This window comes from Balaenoptera ricei, chromosome 12 (assembly GCF_028023285.1).
Source record: "Balaenoptera ricei isolate mBalRic1 chromosome 12, mBalRic1.hap2, whole genome shotgun sequence".
Classification (NCBI taxonomy): Eukaryota; Metazoa; Chordata; class Mammalia; order Artiodactyla; family Balaenopteridae; genus Balaenoptera; species Balaenoptera ricei.
In genome coordinates, this window is record NC_082650.1 from 9469104 (window position 1) to 9496313 (window position 27210).

Sequence of the window (27210 nt, forward strand, 5' to 3'; positions counted from 1 at the left end):
TAAGAGAGATACAGGTTACTCCAAGAGCCCATCACTCTGTTTAAAAGACCATTTTAAAAAGGCTTCATAGGAAGTACTCTGAAGTTGCATCTTGAAGAATGAATAGTAACTGGCAAGGCTTTAAAATATTACCTCTATGTTGGTGATGCCTAAATTCAATATCTCTAGCCCTGTGTTCTCATCTGAGCTCTAGATTTGAATATTCAACCTCCTTCTTGACGTCTCTACTTGGATGTGTAATAGGCAACCCAACTTTACATGCCAAACTCACCCACCCTCTGCAAAGCTCTTCCTCCTCTAGTCTTTTTCATTTCGGTAGAAGGCAGAGCACCCACCTAGTTGCTTAAGCTAAAGCCTAGGAATTCTTGATTCCTTTCTTCCAGGTTCACCTAATCAGCAGTTACTGTGAGCTGTTCCTTCAAGTATACCTTGAATCCCTTTGTCTCACCACCTTCACTGTAGCCACTTACTGCTGGCCACCATCATTTCTTCGTAGTGTCCTGTTCTTTCATCTTGCTTTCTCTTCTTCCTTTCACTTAAAAATAATTTTAGAGTCTCTTTCACAGTCTTTTATCATTTCGGTTTATTGGGGGTTAATTCCTGTTTGTGGTGGCACAGACTCCCCCTTATGTTATATTGTAGATTAACATGTGTTAATCATTTTTACTGTGAGCTTATCTTTAGCCAGATTGATTGTTTTCTGTGGGAGTCCCAAGCACCTCAGATTCTAAATTTATCTCTACAGAGCAGTTTTTGTGTTTGCTTCTTTTGGATACCCTAGGAGTTCACTGTTAGGGACTAGTTTTTTATGTTGATTCCTTAGTTTGGAATTCCTGTAGCACATAGGTAGTATAAATTCAGATATATCTATGGATGGCAGAGTCCTAGAATTGTGATTTCTCACTCAAAGCCCCAAGCAGAAGCAGGCTTCTTGTTGCTTTCATGGGCTGCTGGGCAGAGTTTTTCTAGACTCTCTTATAGACAAGGAGGCCATCTTTCCAAGGTTCTGCCTTTATATAGGGATCTCAAATCTAGCTCCCATAGAATGTGAGACTCAAAACCACATCTTCTGCACTGAACAAGTGTTAAAAGCCCATCCTGAGGTGCCTGCAGGAATTTTACATCATCAGCTATGTGTTTATCGCTTCTGCTGAATGTTCTGTTTTCAATTCTAGCACCCAAGGGTTTCCCTTTATTTATTTTTATTTTCTTTAGAGCTTGACTTTGTTTTATTTTATTTTATTTTTTTAAAGATTTATTTATTGTTTTATTTATTTTTGGCTGCATCGGGTCTTAGTTGCGGCACGCGGGATCTTCGTTGAGGCATGCAGGATCTCTCATTGAGGTGCGTGGGCTTCTTCTCTAGTCGTGGCGTGCGGGTTTTCTCTTCTCTAGTTGTGGCATGTAGGCTCCAGGGCGCATGGGCTCTGTAGTTTATGGCATGTAGGCTCTAGTTGAGGCACATGAGCTCAGTAGTTGTGGCACGCGGGCTTAGTTGCACCGCAGCATGTGGGATCTTAGTTCCCTGACCAGGGATTGAACCCGCGTCCCCTGCATTGTAAGGCGGATTCTTTACCACTGGATCACCAGGGAAGTCCCTGAGCTTGACTTTGTTTTAAAATAGCTTTTGTTATATTTTATTAAACATGTTTGTCATGGGAGGTGTTCACCATGTCAACTAAAGAAAAACACACAACCTAAAGTTGTGAGTTAAGTTTTATTCGGGGCACCTTACTTAGGACTGTAGCCCAGGAAACAGCGTCTCATATAACTCTGAGGAACTGCTCCAAAGAGGTAAGGGAGGAGCCAGAAATACTGAGTTTTTGTTGGAAAAAAAAGCCACGTAGTTGAACATCATAGATGACTGCTAATCACAAAGAACACACATCTCAAGTTAATGATTTTATGTAGGGGAAGATGCAAGAATCTGGGCTCTCTGAAATTATTCCTTAGATATGTACCTTAACTATCTAGGGCTGGTATTGAGCACAGAATGTTTCACGTTTCCCTCCTCCTGAATTCCCCTCAGGCACACAGCGGGTGGGGGTGCTGCCGTGGCTGAAGGCTTGATGGTGGGCGCCATTGTTTGTTTTCTGTAATGGCAGGCTACGTTCTTTGTCCACAACTGGAAGCCAAGTTCACCATCTTGCTGGATCCAGAAAGCTTCCTTACCGTGTCTCCATCACCTCTGTGAGCTACAGACACCACATCAACCTCTAGCCTCCAATTTACCTCTCCAGTTCTGTGTCCTCACAGCAGCCAGAGGGATGTTTTTAAAAACACAAGTTAGATCCAGTCATACTCCTGCTTGAAGCCCTCCAAATGGCTTCCCATTACATGTTAAATCTGAGCCCTTTACTTTTTGTGATCCAGGCATGGACTGGCCTTGTTTACTGGTGTGCCTGCCCCTGGGGGTGGTGAGAAGATTGAGAGGAAGGTGCCACTAGGCACAGTTACAGAGTGTAAACTTTGTTTGGTGGCAAGGAGTCTGAAAACTGAAGGAAACCATGCATTAGGTGAGGAGGGCACAGTGTCTGCGGTGTCCTCAGAGCTCAGAGTGCTCCACGGGGAAGCTCCACTCCTTTGGAATAAGGCTGCCTTCAGACGGGAAAAGGCGCCCCTTCTGATGGAGGTGTTGGTGTTCTCTCCCCACACCTCTTACTCCCATTGACTAGATGTGAATACCCGGCAGACAACTACCCGCACATGGCAGAGGGCTGCTGAGTGAGTCAGAGCAGCGTCCTAGGCGTAGCATCCTAAGCAGACTCCCACCCCGGCCCGCCCGACGGCGATTACTGAATGCCATTATTCTTGTGGTATCATTTCAGCAAGACTTGTGTCTTTGTAAAATATCTCTTACATCTCTAAGAGGAATCAAAACAAATTATAATCACTATTACTATAATAACTAATCAACTCATTGAGGAGAAAGTATTTTATCAGTAAAACAAAGCATAGTATTTTATATTCTTTTACCAAGTGAATTGCCAACTAAAAATTGGCACTCGCCATCTGCCTCTACAAGGATTAAGTCACTGGCCACTGCAGCCACTGACCATCAGCGCACCCTGAAAGGAGTCCAGGGCGGAGATCGGGAATGAGGTGCTCGGTGCTCTGGGAAAAACTGGCAGGACAGGCCTTCAGAGAGTTAGACATTTTCAGGAGAAGATTTTATGAGCCCAAGTTCTTGCATCTCCTCATATCTAGAGAAGCACTGAAATCGTTAGTGGTGACAACTGCTCCTCGTGACGAGCAGCAAGCCTCTGCCAAAACGTGTGCTTGACAGCACATCCCCCCTTCTCTAAAATCGTACATAATACTGACCTTTCCCCCGACCTCTTCGGGGCAGTTCCTCCGAGCTGTCTGAGACGCTTTCTCCCTGGGCTGTAGTCCTCATTTTGCCCCAAATAAAACTTAACTCACAACTCTCACGTTGTTCATTTTTTTCAGTCAACAGAGTGATTTGTCTTTTCCTCACCTCTGTTTTTATGAGAAATTAGGGACATATCAGTAGATATGACTTCTCTAGTGTACTTTTTATAAGTTCTCCTTTCGACCACGTCTTGGAGTCGCTCCAGTGAAGCGTAGTCATTGCTTTCCTCTTGATGCTCAGAGCGCCACTGCCGGGCCACCAGAACCTGTTCCTTAGGCTGACCTCATTATCCTTTTAAATTCCATCCCCAAGGTGGCTGTGAGAGCACCTTTGTCTTCTGAGCGTAAGATGTGCCCGGGTCTTCGTGATGCTCCTGCCCTACAACGAGCGCCAGCTGCTCCTGCAAGGCGTCCCACCCACTGCCCCCTCCCTCTGCCGTCACTCGCTCCTCTCCTCGCTCCCGTGCCAGAGCTCCTGGAACCTGGCCTGATGTTCCTCATTTTCAGCACAGAAGATGTTCTGCTCATTACTATTCAGTTACCATCCCTCTGCCTTTTGTAGTGTTCTGTCACCTTCTACAGTGTTTCCTTACCTTTTGCTAAGTGAAGAGGAGAGTGGTTGAATACACTATGCCACTTCTTTTCTGCCCAGAAGTCATGGCCTCAGCCTGCAGTTTAAAGAAGGAGCACATCTTTAGTTAGTTTAATATTGAAATAAATATTTAATTTCAGTTCTGCGGTCCCATCTCATCAGAACAGTAAGCAACTCCATCGTAGTTCCTCTTATTTCCCCACCCCCTCCCCAGTTTAGTCAGGCTCTGGATTTTTTTATATGCCAGTAAGTTGGGGATGAAGGAGTGGGAGGAGCATGCATCTGGTTTTTAGTGATCTGATCAGTTTATGACAGACCTGTCCCGTGATGATCCCCAGGCTCCCTTCAGGTGGGGTGAGCTGCTTCTGTACAAAACTGCTCACGTGAAGAGCCTCCTCTGGGCTTTAGCAGATAGCCTACAGTTATGATCGGGTTTAGAGCAGGGCTTCTTAACCTCTGTATGCCCAAAGGTGCATCCCTTTGGTGATTTGGTAAAGTCTATGAACTCATTTCTAGATGCATAAAATACAGTTCATAGCATTACATGGGAAACCAATTATATTGAAATACTCTTATCAAAATAAAAAATTTGTAACATAATATATGTACTTCAATTTCAAACTTAAAGAGTTGCAACAATAATACATTTCACTAGATTTGCCAGTGATTCATATTTTATCCCACTTGTTTTATCATTCCCCATTTACTCTCCCTCTTTCTATAGATATATTTTTATATGTCTGTTTACACACATTTGCTGTTTCCACCCTGAACCTTTTGAGAGTTAGATGCAGTGTCGATTTTAGGTCACCAGTGTGAGAACGTGCAGTTGGCGTGCAAAGGAACGACGAGCATAACGTTCTTTTCAGGTAGCTGCAGCAAGTGATGCGTGGTGGGGAAATAGCTGCGCTTTCTGTTGTTGAGAGTCACACAGACTGCTGCTGTTACTGTGGTTTACTGTCTATGTTTATAATTGAATACAATGAAAAATTTTAGTTAAGTGTTAGGAAAATAAAGATGTAATTTTTTCCCAGCCAAGCTTACATCCTCTCTCCCCTGAATTCTATCTACCCAGACCCTTAAGGATGACCTGGGTTACAAACTCATGCTTTAGAATGAACGTCATTTACGCCCAGTTAGTTTGCACAAGTTGCAGAGCTCTAAGGTTTTAACTTTTTATGAAGAAACACAGAGATTAGCTCTCACACATATTAAAACAAAGGGACCCACAACCACAACTAGAAGCAGTATCGGAATTCCCCGTCCTCCCTGCTCCCCACCAACCCTGGCAATGATTTGCTTTCCCTCCTTTTATTCTTTCTGTTCATTGGGAGAACTGGGTCAGTGAGAGTGAAAGCACTTCTCCCACATCTGTCACCTACTCCCACATCTAAAGCCTTGGTAGCTCTCCAAGATCTGCCTGGGAATTTGTTGACTGCAGTTCTGGTGGGAGGCCAGGGGACAGGCTGGGGTGGTCCTTGGTCTTCTACTAGCCCAGATATTACTATCAAGGTCGCTCCTTCTTTGATGTCAGGATCCGGGTTTCAGTCTTGTTTTGGTTTTTGTTACCATCTGGACACTCCCCATCAGTCAGCTTGTCTCCATTTTCAACATCACCTCAGGTGAATGTGACCTAGAGCCTAAGGATGCAACCAGGGATGCAGAAGTTTAGACATTTTAGATTGTGATTTCTTTTTGACCTAATGTGGCAAACTGCCTGGAGTCAAGAGAACAGTGGGTATGGTGCATTGAAATGATTTCCCATCATAAAGCTTTTGTAGTCTTGGCTAAGGACAATCCAGCTAAAAGCTTGCATTTCTAGTATTACATCTTCCCTTGTAATTTCCCAAAGTCTCTCTGAAATCAGCTAAGCCATTAAGGTCTGAAGTCCTTGCATCAAGACACTTCTAACATCCATCTGCATAAGTATAGAAATGGGTTGTGATTGAGAGGAAGATGCCAATAGATGGGGTTTAAGGATGGGAGATTTCTTTAATGCCAGAGGATTTGGAAACCTACAGAGATGCTTACACAAAACAGGAGACTATGCAGCTTGCTTTCAGAGGGAAGGACAGGCTTCCAAGGTCCTGCAAGTTCCTCATGATGTACAGCTGCGCAGATCAAGGATTCCTTCTGTTGGGATGAACCCATCATTGTCATCTGCAAACTCCCTGTACCTTCCCTCCTTCCGACTTTGGTTATGGGTAAATCTGCTCATCAAGTGTAAGTAACAGAGACAAAGCAAACCCAGCTCATTTCTAAGTGTTTGTAGGAGAATAGATAATTATTTTCAGACGTTGCATCTCTTAGCAGACCTCAGCGTCAGCTTGCCTGACTCTGTTTCTTTACCACCTTTCTGACCCTCCCCTCCCCTCCCCTCCCTCCCTCATGCACACTGTGCTCCAGCCACACTGGCCCTTTCTTTCCATTCCTTAAACTTGCTCATTGTGTATCTACTTGTGTTCCCTCTGCCTGGACTGCTTTGCCACCAGCTTGTCACATGGCTGCCTCCTTCTTGTCCTTCAGATCTCTGCTTGTTAGCTCCTTCCTCTTTATCTCAAATGTTTATTGCATTTATTGCCCTTCATAACACTTTTCCCATTCTGTAATTATTTTATATATTTATTTGCTTGCTTATTTCTGTTTTTCTCTTCTGTTTTTCTCTTTCTTCTTCTGATTTCTCTTATAATCTCCCCAGTACCAAGTACAGTACCTCAGACACAACATACTCTCAATAAATATTTATTGAATAATGAATGGATGAATCATGACATTGCTAAAAGAGCCAGCTGTACACAAACTTATATATACTTAAATAACAACTGGCATATTTCTGTTGTGAATCAGAGCATTTTTGTATCACAAAGAAAAAATAGAGATAGCTCTAAGGGTTATGTTTAATTGGAAGGTAGATTATATGGTAAGAAAATACCTATTATGTATTAAATTATTTGGCTGGTATAAACCTGTTGAAATGCATTTGAAAAATACCACGTTAACTCATAGTAATGTCGTGTCTCTGAGTATCATAATAAGAAAATGATACGTAAAAAGCTTTGTTATACACCTATAATTAATATATAATATGGATATAAGTTCTTTTACTAACTTGATTAGTTGACATTTCCTTTTATGCTTTTATTATTATTGTCTCCTTTTAATTTTTATGCCTTACCCATTATTATTATTTTTAACATTGTCACTCTCTCCACCTCTTCCTATGGATTTCTTGGATCCCTAAGAAATTGTTTTTCAGTATATCTTAATCCAGTGATAAAGAAGCAGTACCCATGCATATTTACTTTTGTGTTAAGAGTTAGAAAATACTTTGTATGACCACACTATGAATTTATACATTTTATTTATTCCTTTTTGCTTATGCTTCTTACTGCCACACAATTTGCCAGTTCATAAATAACTTAAAGCTTTGCCAACAAGGATAAAATTGGAACTGCACTCTTATATCCCACTTTAAAAATGACCAAGAAAAATGAAAATCCTGGATCGTTTTTCTCTTCCTTGGAACATTTAGGTTGGAAAGAGGTCAGATGAGTTGAAGGTGTGATGTGAGGAGAGGGGTTTGGGGGGGGCAGGTTGTGGTGGTTGGTTTTTAAAAAACATTCCCACCCCCCGCAGCCCACCAGTGCACCCTCTACCCTCGTCTCTGCTGCAGGAGGCAACGACTGTCAATGAGTTACTCCTTCCCAAGCCTCCATTTATTTTATTTGTTTATTTTAAAATTTTATTTATTTATTTTTGCTGCGTTGGGTCTTTGTTGCTGCACGCGGGCTTTCTCTAGTTGCGGCGAGCAGGGGCTACTCTTCGTGGCGGTGCGGTGGCTTCTTTTATTGAGCACAGGATCTAGGCGCGCAGGTTTCAGTAGCTGTGGCTCGTGGGCTCTAGAGCGCAGGCTCAGTACTTGTGGCCCACGGGCTTAGTTGCTCCGCGGCATGTGGGATCTTCCTGGACCAGGGCTCGAGCCCATGTCCCCTGCATTGGCAGGCGGATTCTTAACCGCTGTGCCACCAGGGAAGCCCCCAATCCTCCATTTAAATAGCATGAATCTTTGAGATCCAAGCATGTTTAAACTCAGAAAAAAAGAAGATTATTACATCAGAGAAGACAGCATGAATAAGAATTATAGAGTGGCCAAACATTTTGAACATTTACTAGGTTTACTGAACCATGAATCCTATAAATGAACTCAGAATGCAGAAACTTATGGACTGTATTTCCTACAGGAAACACTGGGCTTTATATATACATTTTTGAAAGACACTACCTTGTAGTTGTCCTCTTTTGCCAGCAGGTGGTCTGTGTGCACACGATTAAGACCCCTAGTTCAAATACAAAGCGCTTCAAAAGAAGATACAGTAATAAATCTTCCTTGTATCTCCCCACCCCAATATACACATGTAGTTAACACACTTTTTTACACAAATGGTAGCATATGGTACACATTCTTCTGCTCCTTTTTCTCACCTAAGGGTTTATCTTAGAGACTGATGTATATCAATATATGAAGAGACTCCCATAGCATTCCATTGTATAATTGTACCATCCTTTATTTAACCAACCCCCTATTGAAGGACATTAGGGAGCTTCAATCTTTTGTTCTTACAAACAAAGCTGCAATGAACAAACTTGTACCTGTATCACTTTGCCAGTGTGTGAGTGTCCTGTAGGATAAATTGTTGAAGGGCATGGGCACTTGTAATTTTGACAGCTGTCGCTAAATTGTCCTCCATAGAAGTAGCCCGTTTCATATTATCAGCAGCAGCGTAATGAGAATGTCTATTTCCCCACCTGTCTGATAGATGTAAAATATCCTTTCTTATCTATTTTAGAGGCATTATATTTCTTTTCCTAAGAACTGTTTATGACTGTTGCTCATTTTTCCATAGCCTTGTTGGTATTTTCTCACTGATTTGTAGGAGATTATTGCATGTTACTGATCTGTGGTAACAGTTGAAATTTTCTTTTCCCCATTTATTCTTATAATATATTTTAATATCTATTAAGACTAGTCCCCACTACTCTTCTGTTTCATAATTTTCCTAACTCTTCTGTTTATTCTTCCATGTGAACTTGAATTTCAATTTAAGAAGAATTAAAAGCTCTCTCTCTTGTTTTTCTGGCCGCACCGCGCAGCCAGGGACTGAACCCGACCAGGGACTGAACCCAAGCCGTGGCAGCAAAAGCACCGAGTCCTAACCACTGGACCGCCAGGGAATTCCCCCCCCCTTTTTTTTTTTAATTAAAAGCTCTCTGATCATTGTTATCATTGTCTTTATTCTAAATTTTTCCAGTAGTGCCTTTTATTTTGATTGATAGATTTTTAAGTAGACTCAACTGGCATAATCTGACACTAGAACATTATTTGTTCAGCTCTGGGCTTTTCTTACTGGGTAAAGATTTATGTGTTAGTCTCTGTACTTTCAGATAAGAGGACACAGAGGAAAGAATTGAGAAAATCTCAAAGATTGCTCTCTTCTAAGAATAATTCCATATGTTTTCTAGTCTAGCAACAGTTTGCATAATGAAAGTTCCCTGTAAGTTTCCAGAATATTTTGAGTCTTACATATTAGTTCTTTCTAATACTGTATATAGTACAGAGATTTTTTTTTTTTGTCAAAAAGAAAATATTAGACACTTTTTTCACTAAGAATTTTAATTATCTCACTTTCAGGGTGGTTTATGGTGTTTTGGAGGAAATGGACTTCCTTATGCTGAAAGTTTTGGAGAAGTTCCTTCTGCTACAGTGGAAATGTTCTGTTTGGAAGCTTTAGTAAAACATTCTGAGGTAATTTACATTTTCAAAATATGGTTTACTTTTTATGATCACATTGAAAAAATTATACATGTTGGTTCATTCAAGGGAAGTAATTCTCATTTTTTATAAAAGAAAAAAAAGCTTTTCGCTTGTTTTTAAAGTTCTGCTTTTTTCTCAATTGTCAGAATTGATAATCATGATTTAGCACCAATACATGAATTTCACTTTTGCTAAGTATTTCTAAAAATGGATTTAATCTTGATTGCACATAAAGCAACCTGTTGTCTAAATATGGCATTTACCTTTGTGTTATGCTGTCTTGCATTACCTTTCTCAGATAATTTTTACAAATAATATTACCAGGGAGTTAATTTCCAGTAAAATATCTGTGAAAGATGTGTTAAGATAGAAAAAAAGTAAATACTTGTAAAAAGTATTTACTTGACCGTAGTCTTGATTTTTAACCATAGCATACATATGTCAATGATTTAAAAATTTTTTTGGCATTATGACAACTTTTCTAACATGATCATAGTTTGATTTTAAAAAGAAAAAAGCAACAAACTTTGTGGTGCTCAAACATTAGTGCATAAAAATCATCCAGGAAGCATGTTAAAAATACACATTCCTGCTCACCTCTAGCAATTGTAATTTAGTAGATGTGAGGTGGAGTCCAGGAGTTTGCATTTGTAACAGGCATCCCTGGTGAGGCCGATGTAGTTGGTTGATCCCACATCATGAGAAACACCATCCTAGAGGTTCTAAACGCTCCAGTTTAATTGGGAACCATTAGACATGGCACAAAAACATGGTGCTTTCTGGTCATCTCAGTTCCCACGGGTGGAATTTAGGAATCGAGCACAAAGCAGAGTCATTAGTGTGGTAACACACTAAAAAGGGAATGTGGGAAAGTAAGCTTGATTTTTTGTGACTTATGACTGATTTCTGAAACAATAGGTGCATCTGCAGTAGAATGTCCAGTGCATGGAATGTAATAGTTACCTTTCCAGAAACTTCTCAACATATTACATATCTCACTTGATATATGTCTAAAAGGCATACTTTTAAAATGCATATAAAATGTGGTAAAATTTAATAAAAATTTAGAGAGTGAAAATCATTGCATATACATGACATGATATCACATAAGTGATAAAACTAAGTGCTGGGGAGAGGCAAGCCTGTGCTGGTGACCTTGGCAGACTGTAATGGCTTGTTGGTCAGTTATGTCACCTTACCTTAATGTATATATTTCCTTTGGCTTTCTTTTATCTTTTCTCCATTAAAAATTCACATCCCTCTTTCTTTTTAATTTTTACTTGATCTTCCTCTTTAAAAAAAAATTCCAACTCTTGAATTTTATGAGAGCCCCATAGCTGTGGGCTTGTGTGGGGTAGTGTGTAGGGCCACAGATGTTGCTTATCTCTATCTGGGAGTTCTTGTAGGCAGAAGCAAAATCTGCCACTTACACAGGGGGATTATTTCCTGTTATCAGGTGGCACATTTCTCAAGGGTAGAGAACCTTTTAAGGTAGTTTCAAGCCAATCAAAGTATCAGTATAAATTGAACCAATTCTGTAATAACGACATTGTGGTTACATCCAACCAAGAACTAAGCAGAATAACTTTAAGAATAAAAATGTCACAAGTCCTAGTGGCCTTAATTTTTCAGTGATTTTAAAGCACTTCCCACACAGATAGGGGCTTGCTTATTTATTTGAGCTGAGCTGAGAGTTTTGGGGCGTCTCTCTGGGTCTCTTCCTTGAGCAGGAGCCACCTGGCTGCCCACCCGCATGCTGTGTCACCTGGTTAGTGAATTTGTGCAACATAAAGTGAGCTTTCATTAATTTGTTGTGCTAGATTCCCACACATTGTGATAAAATTGAAGCAAATGGAGGCTTACAACTACTGCAGAAGCTGTACCAACTTCACAAGGACTGTCCTAACGTACAGAGAAATATAATGCGTATCCTTGGAAATATGGCTTTGAATGAACATCTTCATTCTACTATAGTTCGCTCAGGTAACAACTTTACATACTGAGTATTTTGGATCCAGTCCTTTGTTCTTCTCCCACCTCCACCCCTCATTCATGCTACGCTAATTTTTCAGTAGGCTTAAGACTTTGCTTAGGGTTAGTTTTGGGTCCTTAGAGCATGTCATTTTAGAAGGGCAAGGAACTGCTTGAGACGTGGATAGTCCACACCTAAGATAATCAGTGTGTGGACTGTCACAGGAGAGCAGTTTTTGCCATGATGACCATCTAATTGTTTATATTATCTTTTATATGATCTGGTTAACCAAGAGGCATAGTAAGACTAAAAAGAAGTCCACTGTATAATTGATTTTCCCCCTTGCAACTAATAAACCACCTGTGGGGAGTACTTTAGATGAAAATTCCTGCCTGATCCAGTCTTTATCATGATGGTTGCACAGTGATGATTTTCCAGCTGCAGCATCCCTTCCTCGTTTACTTTTCAGCGTTTGGCATTCTACTGTAAGCAAGAGCTCTTCCCTCTCACTCCTTCCTTCTCTCTTTCCTTCCTTTCTTCCCTCTCCTCCCTCCTTTCCTTCTCTCTCCCTCCCTCCCTATCAGTATGGGCACATGGTTTCCTGCTTTTTAATAGTTTACAACTTATTACTGTACTTAATAATTTGATGCCAGATTGTCTCAGCTTTGGTTAGTAGGAGCCCGGCAAACTGGCTCCTGTGTCCTTTGATATGCCCACATCATTTTGGGAGGCATTCCTTACTTTCCAGTTTAACAAGATGTTCTAGGCTCATTTCTTCAAAGAATCCTATTTCCTTTTAGTAGAGAATGATTTTGAGCAACCAAGATCTGGGTACTGTCTAGATGTGCTTATTGCTCCTGGGGTGTCTTTGCTTCTGGGCTCAGTGGAAAAAGCAGGGTGATATATACAAATATATGTACACATATACACAAATAAATATACATACCTATGTGCACATATACATGTATATGTTCAACAATACTTATTAGAAACGATGAATTTACATTTTTTTCTTGTATCGCTCTCTGTTTTTTGTTTTTTTTTTAATTTATATTTAAGAGTGTCTTGATCAGCAGAAGTTTTTAACTTGCTGAAATCTGATTCTGGGATCAGCAGACTTTTCTATAAAGGACCACTTACTGTATTGGTTTAATGTTCCTCTTTTTTTATAGATTATTAAGGTAGAAACTTCGATCACTTGATTTTAACCTTTTTTCTTGTTTCAGTTAATCTATTGCTGTGTAACAGACCACCCTAAAACTCACTGGTTAAAACAGTAGTCATGTATTTTGTTCATGAATCTGAAAGTGGGGCAAGATTCAGTAGGGAGGGCCTTTATGTGCTATATGCAGCATCAGCTGGGCAGCTCAGCTGTGTGATGGAGGATACATTTTGAAGATTGCTTGCGCACATGGCTTGCAAATTGGTACTGGTTCTCAGCTGGGAGCTCAGCCGGGGCTGGGGGCATTGGCTTCTTTCAACACTCGCCTTGGGCTTCCTTAAAGCCTGATGGCTGGGTTCCAAGGGCAGATGTTCCAAGAGAGAGACAGGTATAAGCTCTTTTGCCTTTTATGATCAAGCACTGGAAGTAGGTTTTGCCATAATTTATTGATTAAAATTTGGTCACTAAGACTAGCTCATATTTGAGAAGGGATTTAGAAGGGGTTTAGACCCATCACCTCTTTAAAGATTTTTTTTTTTGATGTGGACCATTTTTAAATTTATTTATTGATTTATTTATGGCTGTGTTGGGTCTTTGTTTCTGTGTGAGGGCTTTCTCTAGTTGTGGCAAGTGGGGGCCACTCTTCATCGTGGTGCGCAGGCCTCTCACTATCGCGGCCTCTCTTGTTGTGGAGCTCCAGATGCGCAGGCTCAGTAGTTGTGGCTCACGGGCCCAGTTGCTCCGTGGCATGTGGGATCTTCCCAGACCAGGGCTCGAACCCATGTCCCCTGCATTGGCAGGCAGACTCTCAATCACTGCGCCACCAGGGAAGCCCTACAGTTATTTTCTAATATAGGTATTTAGAGCTGTAAATTTCCTCTAACCTGCTTTAGATGCATCCCTCAAATTTTGGATATATTGTATTTTCATCATTATTCAGTTTGAAATATCTTCTAATTTCCCTTATGATTTCTTCTTTGTCTCATGGGTTACTTAAAAGTGTGCTGCGTAACTTACAACTATTAATGGCTTTCTAGATATCGTATATCTTTGATTTCTAGTTTAATATTCCATGCATTCAAAGAACACACCCTGTAAGATTTTAGTTTTTGGAGATTTGACACTTATTTGATGGCCCATTTTATGGTCTATCTTGGTGGATGTTCTGTGTGCACTTGAAACGAAGGAATATTCTGTAGTTGTTGGATGAAGTGGTTTATACGTTACAGTTAAACCAAGTTGGTTGATCGTATTATTCAGATCTTCTCCAGATCTTTACCGAGTTTTGTCTAGTTTTATGAATTACTGAGACGTGTTAAATTCTTCAGCTGTGATTGTGAATTTGTTTCTCCCTTTAGTTCTATCAGATTTTTCTTCCTGGTGAATTGTTCTTTTTGTATTATTAAGTATTGTCTCTATCACTGGTAATACTCCTTTTCTTCAAGTCTGCTTTGTCAGGTATTAAAATAGCCACACTGGCTTTTTTTTATGCTTGCTGTTTGCATTGCATATCTTTTGTCTTTTTCCCTTCTTTTGCTTTCATTTTTCTGTGACTAAAAATAAGTACATCTCTAAGACAGCACATACTTGCATCTTTTTTAAAAAGTTCAGCTTGATAATCCCTTTTAATTGAAGTGTTTTGTCTCTTTACCTCTAATGTAATTATTGATATTGTTTGGTTGTATCTGTTGTCTTGCTCTTGCAATTTGTCCCCTCTCTGGTTTTTGTTTCTTTTTTTCTCCTTTACATGTAGTCTATCTTAAATTCATATTATACCATTTTGTATATAACGTGAGAGTCTCACAACAGTATAATTCAGTTTATCCCTCTGCCATCCTTTGTGGTATTGTCATAATTATAGACCATAATATGTTATAGACCACACATGTTATAGACCTCACAATATATTGTTGTTATTTTTGTTTTAACAGTCAAGTGATATTTAAAGAATATAAGAAAACTTTTTATTTACATGTTTATAATATACAGCGCTCTTCCTTCATTTCTATCTAAATTTGCATCTGATATCATTTCACTTCAACCTAAAGACGTGGATCTGCTGGCAACAAATTCTGTCACCTTTCATTTTCTGAAAATGTCTTGACTTTGCCTTTATTTTATTATCCAGGGAAAGGTTATTTTCCATGGATAAAGAGTACTTTGTTAACAGTGTGTTATTTTTTTCTGTCAGAACTTAAAAAATATCATTCCATTCTCTCTCTCTCTCTTCTTTTTCTTTGACCCAAGCCGAACATCAACCTTTTATTGATAACAAAGCAGCAATTTGGGGGCATGTTTCCAAGACACCACGAGCAGGTTTCTGTCCCCATGCTCTGTGTGTGTGTGTGTGTGTGTGTGTGTGTGTGTGTGTGTTGTCTGATGAGAAGTCTCTTCTTATGCCCACTTTTCTTCTCTTATATGAAATGTATCTTTTTTCCTGTCTTCTTTTTAGATTGTCAGCAGTTTGACTATGAAGTGCCTAGTCTATTTTTATATTTATCTTGCTTGGGGTCTACTGAGCTGACTGAATCTGTGAGTTGATGTTTTTGATCAAATGTGGAAACTTTCCAGCTTGTCTATCTTTAGATATTCTTTTTTTGTCCCTTTTTCTCTCTTCTTTCCTCTTGGGACTTCAATTATGTATATTAAATCTCTTGATTCTGTTCCACAGGTCATTGAGACTCTGTCCATGTCTTTCCAAAAATTTTCTTTGTGCTTTACCTTTCTTTTTTAAATGTATTTTTTAATTGAGGTGTAGCTGATGTACAATGTTACATAAGTTTCAGATATACAACATACTAATTCACAATTTTTAAAGATAATACTTCCTTTATAGTTATTGTAAAATATCAGCTCTATTCCCTGCGCTGTACAATATATCCTTGTAGCTTATTTATTTTGTACATAGTAATTTGTACCTCTTAATTCCTTACCCCTATCTTGCCCCTCCCCCCTTCCCTCTCTCCACTGGTAACTGCTAGTTTGTTCTCTGTATCCGTAAGTCTCTTTCTTTTTTGTTACATTTGCTAGTTTATTTTTTAGATGCCACATATAAGTGATATCATACAGTGTTTGTCTTTCTGTTGTATCATACAGTGTTTGTCTTTCTGTTGTCTGACTAATTTCACTAAGCATAATATCCTCCAAGTCCATCCATGTTGTTGCAAATGGCAAAATTTCGTTCTTTTTATGGCTGAGTAGTACTCCATTGTGTGTGTATATATATATACATATATACACACACACACACACACACACACACACACACACACACACACACACTATATCTTCTTTACCCAGTCATCTACTGATGGACACTTAGGTTGCTTCCATATCTTGGCTATTGTAAACAGTGCTTCTATGAACATTGGGGTGCATTTATCTTTTCAAATTAGTATTTTAGTTTTATTTGGATATATACCCAGGAATGGAATTGTGGGGTCATATGGTAATTCTGTTTGTAGTTTCTGAGGAACCTCCATACTGTTTTTCACAGTGGCTGCACCAATTTACGTTCCCACCAACAATTTAGAAGCGTTCCCTTTTCTCCACATCCCTGCCAGTATTTGTTAGCTGTGTTCTTGTTGATGGTAGCCATTCTGACAGGTGTGGAGTGATAATCTCATTGTGGTTTTGATTTGCATGTCCCAATGTTGAGCATTGCTTCATGTACCTGTTGGCTATCTGTATGTCTTCTGCCCATTTTTTAATCAGGTTGTTTTGTTTTTTTTGATGTTGAGTTGTATGAGCTGTTTATATATTTTGGATATTAACCCCTTATGGGTCATATCATTTGCAAATACTTTCTCCCATTCAGTAGGTTGTCTTTTCGTTTTGCTGATGGTTTCCTTTGGTGTGCAAAAGCTTTTAAGTTTAATTAGGTCCTGTTTGTTTTTTTTGCTTTTGTTTCCTTTGCCTTAGGGGACAGATCCAAAAAAAATACTGCTATGATTTATGTCAAAGAGTATTCCACCTATGTTTTCTTCTAGAGGTTTTATGGTTTCAAGTCTTACATTTAGGTCTTTAATCCATTTTGAGTTTATTTTTGTATATGGTGTAAGAAAATGTTCTAATTTCATCCTTTTACATGTAGCTGTCCAGTTTCCCAGCACCACTTATTGAAGAGACTGTCTTTTCTCCATTGAATATTCTTGCCTCCTTTGTCATAGATTAATTGACCATAATTGTGTGGGTTTATTTCTGGGCTCTCTATTCTGTTCCATTGATCTGTATGTCTCTTTTTGTGCCAGTACCATACTGTTTTGATTAATGTAGCTTTGTAGTAGAGTCTGAAGTCAGGGAGCATGGCTCCTCCAGCTCTGTTTATGTTTCTCAAGATTGTTTTGGCTATTCAGGGTCTTTTGTGTTTCAATACAAATTTTTAAATTATTTGATCTAGTTCTGTGAAAAATGCCATTGGTATTTTGATAGGGATTGGATTGAATGTGTAGATTGCCTTGGGTAGTATGGTCATTTAAACAATATGAATTCTTCCAGTCCCTGAACACGGTGTAGCTTTCCATCTGTGTGTGTCATCTTCAGTTTCTTTCATCAGTGTCTTATATATAGTTTTTCAAGTACAGGTATTTTACCTCCTTAGGTAGGTTTATTTCTAGGTATTTTATACTTTTTAATGCAGTAGTAAATGGTAAGTGGTAAGTGGTAAATCCTTAATTTCTCTGACAGTTCATTGTTAGTGTATAGAATGCAACAGATTTTTGTATATTAATTTCATATCCTGCAGCTTTATTGAATTCATTGTTGAACTCTTGTAGTTTTTTTGGTGGCACCTTAGGATTTTTTTATGTATAAAGTATCAAGTCATCTGCAAACAGTGACAGTTTTACTTCTTCCTTTCCAATATGAATTCCTTTTATTTCTTTTTCTTATCTGATTGGTGTGACTAGGACTTCCAAAACTATGTTGAATAAAAGTGGAGAGAGTAGGAATCCTTGTCTTGTTCCTAATCTTAGAGGAAATGCTTTCAGCTTTTCACCATTGAGTATGTTAGATGTGGACTTGTCATATATGGCCTTTATTATGTTGAGGTATGTTCCCTCTATACCCATTTTTTGGAGTTTTTATCATAAATGGATGTTGAATTATTTTTATTTTTTTAAATAATTTATTTTATTTATTTTTGGCTGCGTTGGGTCTTGTTGCACATGGGCTTCTCATTGTGGTGCTTCTCTTGTTGCGGAGCACAGACTCTAGGAATGTGGGCTTCTGTAGTTGTGGCTTGTGGGCTCTAGAGCACAGGCTCCATAGTTGTGGCACATGGGCTTAGTTGCTCTGCAGCATGTGGGATCTTCCTGGACCAGGGATCGAACCCATGTCCCCTGCACTGGCAGGTGGATCCTTAACCACTGCACCACCAGGGAAGTCCCCTGGATGTTGATTCTGTCAAAAGCTTTTGCTCCATCTTTTGGGATGATCATATTGTTTTCATTCTTCAGTTTGTTAATGTGGTGTATCACACTGATAGATTTGAAGATACTGAACCATCTTTGCATCTCTGGGATAAATCACACTTGATACATGGTGTATGATCCTTTTAATGTATCATCAAATTCAGCTTACTAATATTTTGTTGAGAATTTTTGCTTCTATGTTCATCAGTGATATTGGTCTGTAATTTTATTTTTTTGTGATATCTTTGTCTGGTTTTGGTATCAGGGTGATGCTGGCCTTTTTGCGTGAGTTCAGAAGCGTTCCTTCCTCTGCAATTTTTTGGAACAGATTGAGCAGGATAGGTGTTAATGCTTCTCTGAATGTTTGGTAGAATTCACTTGTGAAGCCATCTGGTCCTGGACTTTTGTTTGTTGGGAGTTTTTTTTTATTACTGATTCAATTTCATTATTGGTAACTGGTCTGTGTACATGGCTGAAGTATAAAATCAAGTCACAGGCCAGTAGGAATAATATAATTCCATTTAGGCAAAAAAAAAAAAAAAAAAAGCATATGGAGCTATAGTGTATATATATAAATTATAGGTATGTAACTGAATTTTTAAAAAGGTTTGGAAGGGTGTCCACCAGACTTTTAACTTTGATTACTTCTGAGGATATAAGTGGGAATTGGGAAATGATGGGAGTGCTAAAGTGGGATGTTCATTATTAAATGCTATTTTTGTTTGTTTATTTTTACAATTAAAATGTATTCAGAAGTTATGTAATTAAAAAACAGTAAATATTTAAGAAAGACACAAGTTTTCCAAGGAGCATTAGGTGAAGCATCTCAGGCATTGTAAAAATACTTTGCCAACTAAAAAATACTGTAGAAATGGCTTGTGCCATGCTTTCTCTTCTGTTTCCTTTCTTGTGACTCCATTAAAAATAAAGCCATATTTTTGTACATACCAATAACATACTTGTATATCTCTATAGGTAGAATTTTAAAACATTAATTATTATAAAGCATTCTATAACAGATTTTTAAGAGGGATTTTCTAATATTACAAATTAGAATATTGTTAAAGAATTATTGGGTCTGAAATTTCTTTTGGATTATTAAATAATGGCCTCCTATCATCACAGTGATTCTCAACACTTTTGCCACAGAAAGTGGGAGGATGACACGAGGACAAGCTGCTCTCTATTGAGCACCTGCTGCGCTTGGAAATGGCAGTTTTTATGTAGATTAACTTATTAGAGCCTTCCTTCAGGTCAAATGAGCCACGTAACTTGACTGAGTTTCCATAGCAAGTAAGCAAGGGACAGAAATTTGAGCCCAAGTCTCTCTGACCTCAAAGCCCATATTTTGTTTTATTTTAAATTAAATAATACATGAATAGACTCTCATTGTAAATACTTCGGAGAACACAGATACAGCAAAAAATCAAACCCACCTTTATACAGAGCCCTCCCCAACCCCAACTCCCTCCTAAGAGGCAGTGACTATTTAATAGTTTGGTGCCTCTTTGTAGATCTTTGTGGGTTTGTGTGTGTGTGTGCACGCACGCGCATGCATAAACTTTGCCTACATATTTATGTTCATAAAGCAATACATTGTTTTAAACAACAAAAATGTAAAAAATAAATGAAATTGTACTGCACAAAGTATTTCTTTGTCCCCCTTTAAGAAATAGTTTTTCCAAACTGTTACATATAGAATGGATAAACAACAAGGTCCTACTGTATAGCACAGGGAATTATACCCAATATCCTGAGATAAACCATAATGGAAAAGAATATTAAAAAGAATGTATATGTAGGTATAACTGAGTCATTTTGCTGTACCGCAGAAATTAACACAACATTGTAAATCAACTATACTTCAATTTAAAAAAATGTTTTTCCTTCCTGAACCTCAGGTTTTATAAGATTTTTGTCTGTCAAACTAGTTCATTATTAAGAAACAACTTACTCATGTGTATTAAGGGCTGCTAATATGACTGCCAATCAGAATGAAATAACTAGTGTTAACTCACTGAGTTTAATAATTTTTGCTAAAGCAAAATATGACATTTTCTTACCATTTGTGGCCTCATCTCTAGTAATTACAACTTTTGTTAGATTTTCTAAATAAAGAAAATGGCTCTTAACCTTCGTTGAGATCCCTAAGGAGTACCTGGCTGGGGACATCATGGCAGTGTTGTGGGACCCAGAGGGCCTTAGGGAAGAATGTAATTGTGGTGGTCGGGCTTTTTCTCGTAGACAGATGCTGAGGTTTGCCTTCCTCCCATCATTTTCAGCCTGAAACCTCTCAACAGTCTGAGACGGATTAGTGCTGGTGTTTAGGGAATATGTTCTTTTCTCCAGGCTGGGTTTCCATACTGGTAGAAGCAATAAAGTCCCACGACATTATGGAGGCCTCACATGCCGCCAGAACCCTGGCTAATCTAGACCGAGAGACTGTGCAAGATAAGTACCAGGACGGCGTGTACGTGCTGCACCCCCAGTACCGCACAAGGTAAGAAGGCAGGGTAGAGCCGCTTTGTCCCTGTGGGGACATAATGCTTCGAGGGCTTAATATTCTAACTTCTTTCTGCATAATTTAGATAAGTTAAATACCTTACAAATAAGTCAAATACCTAATTTACTGAAACAGTTTGCCCCTAATAACCTCAGAAGAATTGCAAGCTGTCATGAAAGTATGGAACTAGCTAAATTACCAGGGTTATTTTATACCAGCAGCTTACCTTCAGGAAGGCTGCATTCACCTTTTATAACGTGTCTCACATAAACTCTGTAATGCATATTTCTTCTTTGTTTCATTACATTTTTCATATAAATCTAAGTTATTAACTGATTAGGGTTGTAGAGGTTGATCTAGATGAGAAGGAGCTAGGACATTATTATATTCAGGCAACCAAATCAGCCTGGGCCTAGAACTCAAGGGACTAGAGAAAAGTTAGGCGAGATTATAAAAGCATGTATTGGAAGGAATAAGTTGTAATAAATTTGACTCATACTCCTTCTTAAGGTTATTTCTTTGTTTGTTTGTTTGTTTGTTTTCTTAAGGTTATTTCTGGTCACTATTTCCAGTTGTATCATTGCTAAGACAATAAATATAGAAAGGACCACAATGAAAAAATTACACATTTCTTAGATTTTTGTCAGGCACTTTAATACCTCAGAAAATAGCAAGAACTTTTTTTTAACTTGAAAAATAGATTTCCTGGTTAATTCTAATTTGTAAATAAAATAATATGGTAATGTATTTTATGTGTGTTACATAATTGGCTGTGTATTATAAATAGCTTACAAATAATATACTATTGCAAATTTTTTAAACGTCATATACAAAGAAAGAATATGTTACTTTAAAATCTCATTTGCTCTGTTTCTGATAAACATCATTTTCCTTGATAAAAACAATCTTTTTCATACATACTGAGTTCGAAACTACACTAGCATATGATTTAATTTCTTAAATACTTTTATTGATTTGTGTAATATTTTCATGGAACTCTTTGGAGGGTGATCTATGACATCTGTCACTTCATTGATCATTAAGCGCATTACAGTTGATTCTGGTTGGTCTGCCTGCCTAGCTGTGTTTCCATCCTTACAGAGAGAGCAGTGAGCACACTGCGTATATGTCTTTGCCAGAACTCCTTTAGGGCTCCTCAGCAAACTTGTGCTTATAAAGCTTGCCTTAATTAAGTTTATTTTATGTCATATAAACCTGCTAAAATAAGCACCATCCAAAGAGAGTGCTGTGTAGATTCTTATCAAAGTAATAATGCATTTTTTCTGCTTCTTTTAAAAACCCTCTCCCCTGTTAGTCAGCCCATTAAAGCAGATGTCCTGTTTATTCACGGCCTTATGGGAGCAGCGTTCAAAACGTGGCGCCAGCAGGACAGTGATGAGAATTTAACCGAAAAGTTTTCGGAGGATGAAAGCAAGTATACAACATGTTGGCCCAAGGTAAGGAGGTGGCCACTGCTGGTAGGCCACCCCTGTCCCGACACACTGCTGGGTCCCTGGCCTTTAGAGTCCTCATGGTGACATGCTTACTTTTCTCTTTTTACCGGGATTTTTTTTTCCATGCAGTTTTTCTTTTCCTTAGGGACACTTATAATATGTTACATGAACAACTGGGCTTATCACTCTGTGTTGTATAATATAGGGTACATTCTATGACTCTAAAAGAGTATTCTGTTAAGTAAAAAACGGGCAAAGGGCAAGGGCCAGTAATAGTTCACTTCCATGAAAAATATAATTCAAAAACTATATATATATAATTCAATAAATAATATATTAATAACAGCTGGCTAGTTCTGTGATTTTGATAATTATAAAAATAGAAAGACTTTGAAGAAGTAATTCTGCTTTGGATGTCTTTGACATTATTTCTTCTAAAGAGCCTAAACTTTGGCATTAATTTATTGAATGAAATCTATCTGAAGCTCAGTGAACACTGACGCTGTGAATATGTATCAGTAGCTCCTGGGGCTTTGCCCCACCGCTGCTTGTCCGCCTGCACAAGGGCTGGTCAGCAGAGAGTGGCTGGCGCTCTTTCTCTGGTGACACTGAAATACGGAGACGACGATAAACCTCGGGTCCACAGAGACAGAACTGTGACTGTAATTAGCACCTGAGTCCTCAGGTCACATCTCCAGCCTCCGCCACACTCTTCTGTCTCTCCTGAGGTCACGGCTTCCTGTTAAACGCTTTCAAAAAGCCAGTTTGATCTAGACTCCAAAAACAGGCCTTGCTTTTGGCTATGGCAGATTAAAATTGAGAATATTCTCTTGAAACCTGCCTAGACCTTATGCAATATCACCTTATGAGCAGAGATATAAAAAGATAAAATGCTGGAGTTATTTTTCTAGTCACCTTTACACTTTACTCCAATGCGGTCTTTTACTAGTTGTCAGTATTACAAGAGTCCTTTAGTTACGAATTTCAATTGCTAGGAAATAAGTGGAACAGTGGAAATTCATATCTTCCCTTTTGTACCTTTTATTTTACGTAGTCGTGGTTAGCAAGAGACTGTCCCGCTCTCCGAATTATATCTGTGGAGTATGACACCAGCCTTAGCGACTGGAGAGCAAGGTGCCCTGTGGAAAGGTAACAGAGGGGGAAGGTCCAGGCCACAAATGGGCCTCTGGGTTGGAGGGGAGTTTTATCTTTGAGGCCACAGACAGGATTTTCTTATGGAAAACTAACCTAACCTTTTTTCTCTTCCTTCTAGAGGAAGTTAGCTATAAATAATGAAACTGTATAAGGCTTAGATATAGTGTCAATGTTGGGCTCCTAACATGGTTCACTTAAAACTATTCTCATAGTAAGGACCATGGATTCGAGAGCAAAGTTTCCTTAATTCCTGGAAGTAAACATGAGGCTTTTGGCTTTTGTGTTCACAAGCATACCACCTAAAGGAAGCCAAGAGAGACGCTGAGCAATGTAGCCTCCTTATGTCACTTGTACGTCGTATGTGCCAATTGTATGTACAGGAGAGAGCGCTCGATTTCTGGGCTTCAGAACCTAGACTGTAGCCAACTCTGCCTTTGACTCACTAGCCATCTTAGGTCATTAAACTGGTCTGGGAAGTCTGGTCTACAAATGGAGGGAGTTGGTCTGATCTGTGTTATCAAACTGAGTGTTATATATGAATGACCCCACCTAGGTGCCAGAGGAATGGTGCTGAGGGTCAGCGGGCAAGACCCCAGGGCTCCTTCCCCAGTTCACCCAGAGGAGCTCTCATAATCCTTTATTTCAAAGAAAGGATTCTCCAGAAGCACAGTTTAAAACTACCAGACCAGACAGCTTTAAAGTTCCCTTTTAGTTTGAAAATTACTTATTTGAAGTCTGATTCTAATAGCTTTGTGCTGTTTCTAAGTAACAAACCAAAATGATGAAAGCTTAGTGTTTGTAACATAAATACAAGTAGAACTAAACAGCAATGACAGCTGACTCCACAGGTGAACTCGCCAAGGACAGCATGGTCTCCGCTGATCCTTGTCTTCTCAGGCCACCTAATGAGGAGGGACGCACACCCTAAGTGGTGGGGGCAATGGGGTAAGACCCAAGTTTGACCCGTGAAAATTGCCCGATACGTATTAGATGCCTAAACAATGCTTGTTTCATAAATATTCCCACCTATGCCAGTGTGACTAAGTTAGGAATGGGGAATGAGCAATTGCAGGAATCAACGGGAGAGAATAGAGGTATTCCTGACTCCAGAATGTAGCATGTAGAATTGGTCCAATAAACAAAAGATCTTGCCTTAAAAAGTGGATAGCAAAATTGGGGCAGGGGGAATCAATAGCCTCCTGTCATACCCGCTGTTTTCATTTTGTTCAGAAAGTCCATTGCATTCAGGAGCAACGAACTTCTGAGGAAGCTCAGAGCTGCTGGTGTTGGGGATAGGCCAGTGATTTGGGTATCACACAGCATGGGAGGTAAGTAAGTTTCATTGTTGCCAGGCAAGCGTTGTGAGGTTGTCAGCCATGAGAGCTCTCTGTTTTATTTAATGGTAGCCCTTTTCCCCCCTAAGTTAATGTTTTTGGCTATGGCTCCTTCCATGCTATTTGTTTTTCTAGGAGGGGACAACTAGTAAAAAACCATATAAAAAGAAAATGAGTTTGACAACTTAATGCTTTCATTAAGCACTAAGCATGATAACGAGTAAATATCAGAAGCTGTCCATGGCGTATGTAAGCCCAACTTATAAATATCTCTCAGCATTCCTGGCTGGTCCCAGGGCCCCAGCTTTCTTCCCTGTTTCTCCAACCACCGCAGAGTCCGTCACTGCTCCTGTGCCCACAGCCCCAGCTCCCTGCATGCCTGCTTACCCCTCGCCCAAGCCTGCAGAAGTGGCGGTGTGATCACAGGTGTCCCCTCTTTGGTCCCAGGGCTTGCTTGCTAAGCCACATCCCCTGCTTCTGCCAACCCACTCCCAGTCCAGTGCTAAATGTTCACCATCCACCTTGCAGAGGGCCTTTCAGCAGCCCTTGGCCTAGTTTATCTGCTAAAATGCTCAGGACTGCTGACTCTTGAGTCTGGGCCTTTTGCTGAGAGAAAGGTGGAGGTAGCCCTTTGTATCCTCAGAGACCATCCATGGTAACACCATCCATGTTACCTTTGTGTTTCCCTGTCAGCTCCAAGCCCAGGTTGGGGGACAGAAAAGAAGGTGCCTTCCTAGGTGCATTTTCCCACAGCAGCTTTGTTTTCTCCCCATTGGATATGTGAGACTATGTGTTTTTTAAATATTAGTGCCGTCCTAATGGAGTGGTCGTTAGTGGGCTGCCGTGGGGAGGTGGGGAGGCTGGGTGCTGCGTGCGCACTTCACTGATGGACACCCAACCTGCAGTGCCTGCCTCTCCTCTGGGAGGGTGCATGCTGTGCTGTAACATCGGCTTTACAAATGAGTGTCTAGACTCTCACCTGTTCGTAGGCTTGTGCTATATATTTTAGAGGATTGGGAGCATTACTAAGTGTTAATATTTTAAGGCCCTGTTTGTTGGACTACAGAGAATTATTGTTTAAACTTTTTTAAAGACAGCATCTCTTTTTCTGTATTTCTTGTTTGCCTTTTTTTTTTTTTTTTTTTTTTTTTAAATAAGGGAAGGAAAATAGCTTATGCATTGTTTTTCTTCTCTATGGCTAGGTCTTCTTGTCAAAAAGATGCTGTTGGAAGCCTCTAAGAAGCCAGAAATGAGTACTATTATAAACAATACCAGAGGAATAATTTTTTATAGCGTCCCTCATCATGGATCCCACCTGGCTGAATACTCTGTTAATATTCGCTATCTTCTCTTTCCCTCTTTGGAAGTCAAAGAACTCAGCAAGGGTAATACTTTTTTTCAAAAGGGAATTGGCATTGTATTAACACCAGTTATACAGGAGAAGGAGGAAAAACAGTTTTGACTAACAGTTTTAACTTGACTGTATTACCTCATTTTACTATTTGTACATCAATTGTGTTTAGACTATCATGGAAACTTTTTAGTTTGGGGTTAATTTTTCTTTGATACGTTCCCTTTTTGTTCTTAAGCCATTATCTGCTTAAGAAATATAACAATAATTTTAACACTATCTATCTTAAATAGTTAAAATTTTAAAAGTTACATAATGTTTTGAGTTGTGTTATTCCAAATTACCAAAGAACTGCTCTTTTCCACAAGTTTGGAAAATCATCAACTGTTAAAATATACACGAGCTTTAAAGATGTTCATATTAATTATAAGGCACTATATTTGTTTGGGGTTAATAAGCATCTTCTCTTTCTCTGGAACACCTGTTAATCAGAATTTTGGGACCCCTGGCTTGAGCTTTAGTATACCATTGTCTTTTTGCTCATATGTTCTTTGTTCTGCTTTATGGAGAGTAATTGGACTTTATCTTCAAACCTTTTGTTGAATTTGATTTTGTTGCAGTCACATTTTATCTTCCACAAGCTCTTTCTTGTTCTGTGATCCATTTTCTTTTGAAATCATTCTAAAGATACTAATTAGAGGGTTTTTTAAAAAAAAGTGTCTTCTGTGCCCAGGTTTTCTGTTTGCTCACCTGGTCTGTCTCTCTTAGGTGGTAGGCTTTCCTCTAAGACCTGGTGCTTCTTGGTCGCCCTTTGATACTTGAGGATGGGGGACAGGAAGGGGATGGGTGCTCTGTGATTATAGACAGGCTCTGTTGATGGGAGGCTGTGCTTCAGAGTGGATGTGGAAGTGCCAGCCGGCACACCAGGGGACCCCTCCGTCCCACACGCCAAACTGCCCTGGGTACTGCTTCTGGTCAGCCAGCAGTGTGAGAAAACTCGCCCGCTGACACTGGCCTCTAAGTTCTAGATTGGTTTTAGTCCTTTCCTCTCATCTTAATGGCTTCTTAGGAAGAAGAGAAAATAAACAACCC

At 39.3% G+C, this 27210-nt stretch overlaps 1 protein-coding gene across 3 annotated transcripts in view; it reads left to right on the top strand.

The window, feature by feature from the left end:
* The window catches only part of SERAC1 (serine active site containing 1), a 79325-nt gene that overhangs the window by 49258 nt on the left and 2857 nt on the right, over positions 1-27210 (top strand). For all 3 annotated transcript variants that reach the window (XM_059940913.1, XM_059940915.1, XM_059940912.1), the window contains exons 9-15: positions 9654-9767; positions 11597-11759; positions 20671-20821; positions 22140-22281; positions 23333-23427; positions 24664-24761; positions 25970-26152. In XM_059940913.1, coding sequence (XP_059796896.1) covers positions 9654-9767; positions 11597-11759; positions 20671-20821; positions 22140-22281; positions 23333-23427; positions 24664-24761; positions 25970-26152 — 946 coding nt within the window. The remainder of the gene's footprint in view (positions 1-9653; positions 9768-11596; positions 11760-20670; positions 20822-22139; positions 22282-23332; positions 23428-24663; positions 24762-25969; positions 26153-27210) is intronic.